Source organism: Thamnophis sirtalis, unplaced genomic scaffold (assembly GCF_051295495.1).
Source record: "Thamnophis sirtalis isolate CommonGarterSnake01/CBP01778 unplaced genomic scaffold, rThaSir2_p1.2 scaffold_1, whole genome shotgun sequence".
Taxonomy (NCBI): Eukaryota; Metazoa; Chordata; class Lepidosauria; order Squamata; family Natricidae; genus Thamnophis; species Thamnophis sirtalis.
The window spans coordinates 31986215-31998033 of record NW_028261381.1 but is presented as its reverse complement, the minus strand read 5'-3'; the positions used below and the strand labels follow the sequence as shown (position 1 = coordinate 31998033).

Here is an 11819-nt window from a genome sequence, read left to right as displayed (position 1 = left end):
GATATTTTCCACATTTATGCATTGCAATCCTCTTCATCCTAAGAGTACTTGAAAAATACATATCCAAGATTAATTTGTGTATTAAAAACTATTGAAGTTGCAAGTCAGAAATAATGGATGCACCAAAACCCACCAGTCTGTTAAGTATTGTGAAATAGCCATACAAGAAGTCAAATGATGAGTATTTATTAGATGGATAACCAGTCCTCATGGAAAAGTTCATCATTATTAAATGGAGTTTGTTAAAAATTGGTAATTTCTCATTTCTTTTTCATTTGGGTTGTCACCAAGCATTTTAACAAGTGAAAGTTAATTGGACAAGTTACAATTCTCGTAGAAAATGCCAAGCTGCTTATCAAACTATAGAAAGCTTAGGATGTAGGCCATCAAACAACATTTTTATGCGCCCTTTCCAGCATTACTCTTTACTCACATATAAGTTGCCCTTATATGTATTTTCTGGTGTAAAATATGAGGAAGAATGATTGAACTATTTTTCCACAAGCAGGGAATTTTTGTGGTGGGGAATTAGTTCCTATCTACAATCAATTCGAATGCTACTTTTGAGATCACCTGGCAAAATTTTGCAAAAATAACATTTGAAAATCTGAATTGCATAGGGGATGCGAATAAATCCTAACAAATCACAGGATATCTATACAATACTATATGAATAATAGTGACGTCTCCATTTAGTAAAAGCAGCAGTATTTCACTCAGCATACAGTTGTCCAAACCAAACCTTGTATACATCCCCCAAATAATTGTTATTGAAGCATATAAGATAGGACAGGGGATAATGGAAGCCTCAATTGTCCTATCCTATTATTATTGTTTTTAAAAAACCCTCTCAATTTAAACCAAGTCCATTCAGCCTTTTTCCAGACATTGTCCTGGTTTAATGTTCAAAGGTCAGCATTCCAAGATTTTTTTTTTTACTTGTAAAGCTTCGAAGGAGAGTAACTATAGTACAAAGCAAGGCACTAGAATCAAAGTTTTTTACTTGGGAAACTTGATATAAAAAAGCAGCCAGAAGACATCATGTTTTATCCATACATCACTCAATAACCATGCCATTAGGAAATCACAGCTCCAGAATGAATATTCAATGTTGGCATCCCCTGTCTGAGGGACAGTTCCAACATGGCAAACCTCAAGAGACTCTTCCATCACATAGGCCAAAATGTATGATGGCAGATTTTCCAGCACAGCTCAGTCCAGGATGGGAATCACCCTCAGATAAATATGTTGGTGATGCTTCTATTTAAGTACACCACCTTTACCTTAAGCCCAGGAGGCACTAGCAGAATGCTTCCCTATCATTTCACTGGGAAACATTCTCTTTCATTTATACAAGCAATTACTTAATATGGAAAAAAGCAAATTAAAACAATTTCTTCCTTGCCACATTTAAACACTCATTATGTATAAATTGGGGGAGGGAGGAAGCAGCACTTTCTTATGAACTATTGTTTGCTCTTTTGCTTTGCTAATCCGTTCTTCTAAATCAATAAGGTACTAAGATGTGACATAATTTGAGTAATGGCTTTATATTTAGATATATATTTATATTTATATATATTTATATATAAATGTTTTGCATATTTTGAACTGAAAATATATGTTACAGACCATACACATATAAAATGTGAAGCACTTAAAAATGTGATTAAAATGTCTAAATGATTCAACAGGGGAAAGAAACAGAACCAATTCTGATTATATGATATTACAAAAAAGAGACAGTAATAAGTGATAGAAGCTACATAAAAATAAACTTTAACTGTATGCATTTTCCTCAGTTTTTTAAAAAACTGTTAAATGCACCAGTAATAAATAAAATCTGCATGTTTCCTCATCAACAATTCCTAGTGTCCAGCCTTACTGTAAACAGTACACGTATGTAAAATGCATCTTAACAAAATAAAAAGAGAAAGAGGAGAAGACTCAGTTATGGGTTCAGTTGCCCAAACTGATTTCCTAATATCCAAAAACATAGATCAAAGTGTACAAAGCCAATCCTACTCTTGGCAAGTCAGTTCCTTAAAATTAAACTGTAACAGTGCAAGGAAGGAATGCAAGGAATCCCTTAGTGCAACAAAGAAGAGACACGCAGGCAAAGTTGTGGATTGTAATTGTCCAGTCCCATGGGTCAATGTTGGGAGCATCAAACAGACAAATTAACTCTGTTTCTTTTTCTGAATTAAAAAATATATATTAAAAGCCATGGTTGTAATGCCCCGATTTTGTCTTAGGGCTCCTTTGTCGTCTTCTTCTTCCATAGGCCACCAGAGATTCAACTTGAAGTCTTTAATGATTGGCCATTTGCAAAAATGCCATGGCAGGTGCTAATTAAGATTCGCATGGCTCTGTTTCCTCTCAAATGGCTGGTTTGGGTATACAACTGTGCCGATGCCTGAAGCCACTTGGAATCAAATCCCAGCAAGTTGTATGTCCTTCTTTGTGTCTGCCAGCATTGTGGCTTTAAAAAAAATCAACAGTCAGATTTGAGCTTGTCCAAGGAATTGTCAATTTTGGTCAACGTCTTTTTGATACGCAAAGCTGTTAATCTTGCCGATGGATTGTGGTACCAGCATTCTTTCATGAGCTTAGCGAGTGAAGTTAATGTCTGAAAAGGTAAGCACAGAAATATATATTCAGAGTAGAATATTTTAATGGCACTACTCCATCCCACATTGATTATCACTGCTCTGTTTGCAGCATGGAAAATAATTGCTGACCAAACAATATACAGAAAAGCAGTGGCCTCAAACCACAGTTTGAGGCTTAACCTATTGTTTGTATGTTTAGTAATCATTTCTATAAACAAAGGTCTGATCCACACTGGGACATGTAACCAATTTCGACACTGAAGCTAATTCATACACACACATGATCAGTGGTGGCTCATGGCTGTTTCTAATTCCTTGTGTGTCTAATCACGCTTGGTCAATTCAATTCATTTCATTTAGTACACCCCCATCCCAATATAAGACATGATGAAAATATAAAATGGAAAAATATTAAAAAGCAGTTTTTCCTCAAGTTCATATTGAACTGGAAAGTACATTCAGGAAGATCAAGAGTGCTCAAGAAAACGAAGTGGCCTGTTTGCCGTATGGAAAAATAATTCAAATCTGTTGAGAACTTTACAAGTGACCTTTTGGTTCACCCTAAAAGCTTGTTTCTTTGTCTTTTTTTTTTTTTTTTTGGTCTTCCGCATTTTCTATCTACAGTACTCATGAATAACTTTTTTAATTTAAAAAGTTGCTTCAATACTTAAAGCAAAGAAGCAATAATGGAGCCTTCAGCTATCCCTGAGTATCCAAGGCCTCTTCAAAGAGCTTCTAAAAGCATTTGTCTTAATGCTATGGGGAAGGAGAAAAGAGATCACCGGTAGGAAGAGAAGATGCAAAATAGGGGAAGAGTTGCACACAGATAACACAGAAGCCAGGTGGTCATATAATTGAATAGTCCTTAATTGCTGTAAAGCATACTTCCTTTAGTTCTGTGGCCCCAGGATAACTGGTGGTTGGAGCAAAAAGTTCAAGGTTTTTATAACAGCTTTATCTTTGGTTGAGAAATTGAGTCCAGGATGGTTTTCACCTGATCAAGATCTTCTTCCTGTCTCCTTTTGCCCAATGGATTATGCCTTCGTTTGCCTCTGCAGGGCCACTCAATTGAGAGGCCCCCTCCCTGACCTTAGATAGGTATATTCCGTTTCCGCTCTAGAATTTATAAATATTTATGGTAAAACTATTACGCAGACCTAGGCTGTGATAGGCTATAGGTCTCTGCCAATTGTATCGAGAGCTTGGTAATGATATTTTATATTGGGAGTAGCAACAATGTAAGTTTTTCTTTTAAAAAATCAGATTTTTTTTTGAACCCCTAAAAGCTTTTTTCAATTTTTCTTAAAGATGATTTAGCTTGCAAATTTTTCTCTTCTAGCACTTAATCGTGACTAGAACAGTTGTTTCTACGATGATTTTTCATATGGATCCTTTTTTGCCAATTCCAATATAAACAGACTGGCAAGTACCAGAAGCGAGAGCTGCAGCCAATACTTCCCCACATTCTTTGCACTTTCACCCAAATCCCTCGTATTCCAGATAGCCTCTAGATCAGTGTTTCTCAACCTTGGCGACTTGAAGATGTCCGGACTTCAACTCCCAGAATTCCCCAGCCAGCATTCGCTGGCTGGGGAATTCTGGGAGTTGAAGTCCGGACATCTTCAAGTTGCCAAGGTTGAGAAACACTGCTCTAGATCAAGTAAAAGTACTACAGGTGAATAGATTTCAGGGGTGAGAGGTTCAGCTCCTTTTGCCCACATGCCTGATTTATTGTAAATATATGGTCACCTCCTGCTGTATTATGAATGGGGAAGATGGATGATTAAACAAATGTAATTACTGCTGCCACATCTAGTTTGGCCTATAGCCTAAACAGCAGATGGTTTTAACAATTCTTAACAGATGATCGAGTAGAAAATACATCAACCCATTTCAGCAAGTGCACTTACAGGGTCTGAAAACCATCTGTTGGGAATATTTGGCCTCTGCTGATCCACACAAACTACTTTTCTCATGTCTTCAAAACTAGGATCATTAGGAACGACATCGTAAAATGGAGGTTTGTAGTCTTCCACTATACCTGTGACCGAAAACACAAGGGATATGTTACTATTGCACCAATATAGATTTAAGACGTCCATTAGCAATACAAAGTTCGCATGCTGTTACCAAGGGATTAAACTTTGCCAGTTGGAAGCTTTTGTGACATCTCACTGATATTGTGAAATGAAACCCTAAGAGCACAATACAACCAAAGCATTTAAATCAACTTGGTCTCCCAGTGGACTAGAGAAAAGTTTGACTCTGTAAACATGTGCATGTACAGAACACAAATCATACATATGGCAAAGCAGCAAAACTATTAACAGATTTGGAAAGAAGGGAAAACTTAACATTTCTTTATACTTTCACATATTTGGCATTAACTATCTAGACCCAAATTAGCTAGCATAGGATTCAGAAGATGCTGAATGGGTGGGGCAGTAATTTTATAAGAAAAGGATGAAGTCAGTGTAAGATTAATTGTGCTCTTCCCCAAAAGAACAAGTCTGAAGTCCAGAATAAGTTGGTCACAACTGCCTATAAACAAAGCAGTTATTTTACTGGCTACTACTGGGTGACACATCATCAAGGCCCTTGGATAATTCTGGTGTTGCTTCTTGGTGGAATGGCAATATCCCAAAAATACAAGTCTCTGACTTGGGGTGGGGGGGTGTCCTCTGCACTTATGGCTACTGACGGATAGCAGGGGCAGATGGTAGCTATGAGGATTTTTGCCCACTTTGGGGTCGTCCTTGAAACGAGAGGACCTCACCCGAATCACCCCTTTGCTTAGATCACTTCAAGGTACCGTAAGTAGGTCTGCCTTTGAAGATGACTTTGAAGCTGAAGTCCCCTATTCAGCACTACTGTTCTTGGTTCATGTACGTCAGTATAAGCTGTACTGGCACTGATTGGTTTTTGGGTACAATTCAAAACAAGAGTTTTAACTTATAAAACCTTTTATGGCTTGGCACCAAGATACTTTGCAAGACCATCTTTTCCAGCCAAATTCAATCTGCGTGAATTTTCCCACCTGGGAGAAACTACTGGTTCTCTATTTCTCAAGAAAGAGGAGGGGTGGCCCTGGATGTCACAGGCATGGCTTCTTAAGTGTGCTTGCATTATGAAATAGTCACCCTCTGGAATCTGACTAGCTCCCGTATGGCTTTTCTATACGTTTTTTTAAAAAAAACAAGAACAACAGAACTGTTATGAAGAGTCTAAGAGGATGAAGGGGATGTCATCAATATTGCTGATGGGAGTTCTTGTACTGCTGCTATTTTATTTTTATGATTTATCTGTTTTAAATTTTATTGCACTGCTCCCTTTATGGCTAAAGTTAACTGTTGAGAAGCAGTCGTGGGCTCCCAATTTTTTGACAACCAGTTGTCTGCCCTAATGACTAGCTGGGGGAGGGGCTGGCTGGGGTGGTGGTCATGTGACTGAGTGGGCGTGCCCAACTCTATGTCAGTTGTGTGGATGGTACCTGTATGGGACAGCGGAGGGAATCCAGGGGCCTCCAGTTGGGGGGTGGGGGAAGAAAGATTCAACTTGTTTGAGTGTGTGTGACACACACATATATGTGCGTGTGTATGACAGAGAGACTGTGAAAGCTGGCTGAGTTTTGGGCTTTTTGGGGGGCTGTTTTCAGACAAATTTTGGCCAGAAAAACAGCCTGAAAATGGCCCCAAAAATAGCTTACCCATCTTCTCTTCCTCTTGCAGACAGCTTTCCAAGTCTAGCTTGACTCAGTCAGTCAGTCAGTCAGTCAGTCTCTCTCTCTCACACACACACACATACACATACACACACACATACACAAACACACACACACACACCCCTGACTGGATCCTTCCATTCCCCACCATCCAGTCAGAGCTGAAGCAGCTTCTTGGATGAGAAGTGAAATGTCTTCAAAGAAAAACCAGGGGCCGGTGGCCTCTTGAAAAAGCACTTTGGTTGCCTAATTAGATTCTCCTTCTCTCAAGGTCCTACAGAAGATCATTTTTTGCAGTCTTTCTAAATGTCAAAATGGAGGAGGTTATCGTGACCCCACGCTCCCTTCAGGGTGTGGGCACCAATAGCATTTTCTCCCAGTTGGTTCTCATTGGGCAGGGAGACGTCATTGTGCCAGATATAGCAAGAAGGCAAGCCATATAGGACTATACAGGTAATCAGCACTTGAATTGAGCCCAAAAGCCTCTCAGCAACTAATACAGTTCCTACAAACCTATGAGATGGCAAACCTATGGCTCACATGCCAGAGGTGGCACGCAAAGCCCTCTCTCTGGGCATGTGCGCCGTCGGCAGCTGCACTTCCAGGTTCCATCACACGTATGTGCACCAGTCAGCTGGTCTGGTGCACATGTGGCCAGCCACTCTCTTCCGGGTTCTGTCATGCACACGCGCGAAGACCAGCTGGTTGGCGCACATGAGCAAGACGGAACCTGGAAGTACAGCTGGCCGCCACACGCTCCTTTTTCGGCACTTGGTGTCCAAAAGGTTAGCCAACACTGATCTAAGCAATCCAATCAATCCATTGTCAGCTACAAGTTTGCCGGGTTATATCCAGGGTCAACCCCATGCAAGGCAAATTGCAACAGTCTAACACGAATATGACAAGGATGAGAGTCATTACCTTCAGTACTTCCTGGTCCAAGGAGGCTGCCACAGCTGAGAGACCTAACAGTCATTTATTAATCTATGTATTTATTTTCTGTTGCCAGGTGCACGATAAGGCCCATTTATGGCATCATTCTAGATCTCTTTTTATCTGCCACAGTACCTCAATAAACTAACAATTATTGTTGCTGTTCTTATTTAAACAACAATTGTCACCCTAGCGTCTCATGGAAGAAGTTCTCATAGAGCCCTAAGGTTCCACAGAACAGCCTTGCCATAGGAATGAAGATTTTTTGCTCCCACGTGAATTTTTCTGGCCTGGAAGAGCAATAGCAATAGCAGTTAGACTTATATACCGCTTCATAGGGCTTTCAGCCCTCTTTAAGCGGTTTACAGAGTCAGCATATTGCCCCCAACAACAATCCGGGTCCTGGAAGAGCTGGAGGGCATCTTGGTGAAATCCTAATACTTGTTCCAAGGGAAGCTTTTTCCATGTTTGTGGAAAGGAGGAGGAGAAATCCTTGAGCTTCGTGGAATTTCTTGCCTGGATTACTCATCCCAACTCCATCAGTTTTCAGATGTAAAGATAAAGATTTGTCTTTCATTCCCCCTTTGCTTTCCCTCCTTTAGTTGATTTTTTTTTTAAATTTTCATTCTTCTGGCTATCTGGTAGCATATACATTTCCAGCATATTTTATCTTGATAGCCAGCTAAATGTGATGGAACCACCAGCTGAAGGCCCCCTGCTAGAGGGAATAAAGAGAGATTCCAACTTAGAGTCTATACAGGGGAGGAAATGACTGAGGTCAAATCCTTAGGTCTATATCTATCGTTTTCCAAGAGAAGGTAGACAAGTCTGGTGACATTCTTGTAATAGAGGCAATCAACAATAAACTATTTGTTTACACTGTTAGCCCTTGGGTCACCAGGCTGCCAATCGGACGGGGAGCACACTGCACCACATCCGGAGCTGAAGCTGAGTGATGCATCCATGTATGCATGCATGCTGCACCAGGAGCCGACAGCTGGATGATGTGTCCACGCCCACATGCCGCACCAGAAACTGAGCTCGCCGGCATGTCGTCCTGCGCGCGGCACAGCTGAACGGCACAGGGCTTCACAGTGGACTTACTGGGCTGTGGGGCGGCCCTGGAGGGCCCCCTGCTGTGGGGGACTCCAGAACTGTGTGATGCCTGCCAAGGCTGGAGGGGCAGCGAGGGTTGCGCAGAGCAACAGCAGCATGCATGGCCTGCATGCTGGGCTGCAATGGCATCACCTAAGGATGCCACGTGAGGGGTGGGGAGTCATAGGGGCTGACCCAAGGGGTGGAGCCATGGAGCAGACACTGTTTAAAGGATGGAGGGATTAACCATGTTAGCACTGACTTTGCCTGTTTCCTGTTTGTCACTCTGTGCCAGTTATTACAGCATTTTGGATAAAGTTTGTCAGTTAACCATCTTTGGCTCTGTCTGAATTCCTTGTGAAAGCCGGAACGTGACATACACAAGTAGTTGCAGTTGCTCAATCCGGACATTAAAGTGCTTTTAAGTGGAAAAGCAAGATGAAGGATTTAAACTTTATAGATTGAGCTAAACTCACATTTACCTACCATTGCTAACCATGCGCCTGGCTACTTCCCAGAGGACCAGTCCAAATGCCCAAATATCGACTCTTTTGTAGGAGTCAAAGCAGTCCGCCTGAATTGTTTCATCCAGGACTTCTGGGGCCATATAGCGCTTGGTGCCTACACGGGAGTTGTTCGCAACATCCAGCTGATTGGTACTTTGAGAATGCATGACGGAGAGACCTATAATCACAAAGGAAAAGAGTTATTGTGAAGTGCTTCCCTTTTCTTTTAAGTTAGATCTGTAATAGGTTTAGGAAGGGTAAAAAATCTTGAAGATGTTGGCCGAGTTTACTATGTGAAATATACTTCAGAAATATAGTTAAGTGTTTACCATCCAGAAAACAGGCAGATTCCAGAGTCTGTTTTTCCAGACTGTTTCTGGAAAAACAGAAAGAGAACACCAAATGCAGCAGCAATTGAATAGCCCACAGGTACTCAGACAGAATCACTACTGTGGAAAGAAATTTAAGCAAGCCTTGGGCTCATATACCATCGCCACCGCACACATGCCACGCCCTGATTTGGGCCTAACAAGCCGTCCTGAAACCTCCTGGGAGACAAAAAGGATGCGTGGGGACTCCTGGAAGGGGTGGGGAGGGGGCCAGCAAGTGTTTGTCGATTCTCCGAACCGGTTAAAATTTCCACTACCGGTTTGACTGAACCGGTCCAAACCAGCTGAATACTACCTCTGGTCATGTCTGACTCTGGGGCACGGTGCTCATCTCTATTTCTAGGATGAGGGAGCCAGCGATGTCCAAAGACATTTTCCATGGTCAGGTGGCCAGCATGGGCTATACGTCAAAGATGCACAGAATGCTACTAGCTTCCCACTGAAGTGGTACGTATTAATCTACTCGCATTTGCATGCTTTTGGAACTGTTAGGTGAACAGGATAACATAGTAGAAATAAGCAAATTTCAAACCACGATTGATTTAAGGTGGTTTGTTTTCAACAACCATGATGAATTTTAACTACAATTACTGATCTGTATGCAACACTTTACTATGATAAAAAGACGCAAAAAATATGACCTTACAGTAATCAGCAGGAAGGGAGAGAGTCCGTAACTTTGTCTGTTTTAATAGTCTGTTTTAAGTCTGTTTTAATAATCCTAAACCTGGCTCAACATTGCATGCTGTGATGTTATAGGCTTTAAGGAAGCTAGCACAGGGCTCTTCCAACAGTAATTATTTATTGCCACATAAAATGCTGGAAGGGAGTTCAAGGGGTTGAGGTCCAACACCCCTGGAGGAGATCAGATTGAGGAAGAAGTCTCTTGTGGCAGACTTCCATGTTCAGAAAATAGTACAAGATACACCCAGGAGCAGCAAAACTTTTGGGTGCTAAGTGCCCTCTATTGGCTGCTGAATCTTCCTAGCTTGCTTACAGAGTGACGCCAAGGAAAGCCTGAATGACATTTCTTCAATATATACCTGGTTCATTACATAAATCATGTAGCATCTTTATAATCTTTAATCCTCTTCAAAGCCTATAAACCTTATTTTTACATATAAAGCTATCTGTTATTGTTGCATTTGCTCTTGCTTTCCTTTTTTTATCCTCCATGGGTTTTAGCAATAGCAATAGCAGTTAGACTTATATACCGCTTCATAGGGCTTTCAGCCCTCTCTAAATGGTTTACAGAGTCAGGATATTGCCCCCAACAACAATCCGGGTACTCATTTTACCCACCTCGGAAGGATGGAAGGCTGAGTCAACCCTGAGCCGATGAGATTTGAACAGCCGAACTGCAGAACTGCAGTCAGCTGAAGTAGCCTGCAGTGCTGCATTTAACCACTGCGCTACCTCGGCTCCTTGGCTGGTTGGTTGGTTTGGCAACCTAGGTACTCTCCCAGCGATAAACTACTCATGCTAGCCACGCGGGGGGAAAACCAGGAAGCCACTTACCTAGATCTGCGATGCAACACTGCCCGTTTTTCTTAACCAAGATGTTTTTACTCTTCAAGTCCCGATGAGCAATGGCAGGTTTTCCTTGGGTCCCGAATATCTCAATGTGCAAATGAGCAAGGCCACTAGCTATGGACAAAACTATTCGTAAGCAGCTCACAGTGTCCAACGTTGTCAGTTGCAGGTAGTCGTAGAGCGAGCCCATTTCATGGTAATGTGTGATTAGCCACAACTGAGTGCTGGAATTCCGTGACGTCATGTCTGAAGCAATAAAACCTGAAAGGGACAGGAACATTCCTAAGAAAGGCAAATCATCCGATATTTCCTTCTTCTTCTAATAACCCTCATCATACAAACCAGGGATACGTAATCTTGGATCCCAATGAGTTGGACTTTAGTTCCCATCAAATGAAGCTAACATGGTCAAGTTGAGGAAGAGTTCTAAAACATCTCCAAAGCACCAGGTTGATGAACTCGGAGTTAAACTCTCCCAAACTGCATCATTCTCCATTATCCCTAAGACCAGTGAGAACTGAATGCAAGCTATTCTCAGCACAAAAGCCAAATTCTATTACTCCCAGACTTATATAAAAAAAGGTATTAAGTGTTCTCTACTACCGTGTTTCCCTGAAAATAAGACAGGGTCTTATTTTCTTTTGACCCCCGAAATAAGCACTTGGCCTTATTTTTGGGGAGGTCTTATTATTTTTGAGGTGCAGGAGGTGATGAGTGTGGTCACCTCATGGCTGCTACTCTGTTGCAATATTTTTGGAGGGGGGCTTATTTTAGCGCATGAGTTCAAAACCATGATTGGGCTTGTTATCGGGGGAGGTCGTATTTTCAGGGAAACAGTTAGGACTAAAGACATGGAAACTCTCAAAATACTGCAATTTCTTGCTCTTTTCATCAGTACATCTAGTCCTTGACTTAAAACAGTTAATTTAGTGACCATTCAAAGTTACAACGGCTCTGAAAAAAGTGACTTATGACCACTTTTCACATTTATGACTGTTGCAGCATTCCCATGATCGTGATCAAAATTTGG

The 11819-nt window shown here is 41.4% G+C and overlaps 1 protein-coding gene across 1 annotated transcript in view; it reads right to left on the bottom strand.

The window, feature by feature from the left end:
* Positions 1-984: 984 nt before the first annotated feature.
* The window catches only part of ACVR1 (activin A receptor type 1), an 84500-nt gene continuing 73665 nt past the window's right edge, over positions 985-11819 (bottom strand). Inside the window, exons 8-11 of the mRNA XM_087710295.1 lie at positions 10775-11050; positions 8848-9045; positions 4523-4653; positions 985-2629 (exon numbers count right to left, since the gene is read on the bottom strand). Of these exons, the coding sequence (XP_087566421.1) occupies positions 2495-2629; positions 4523-4653; positions 8848-9045; positions 10775-11050 (740 nt within the window). The 3' untranslated portion in view covers positions 985-2494. The remainder of the gene's footprint in view (positions 2630-4522; positions 4654-8847; positions 9046-10774; positions 11051-11819) is intronic.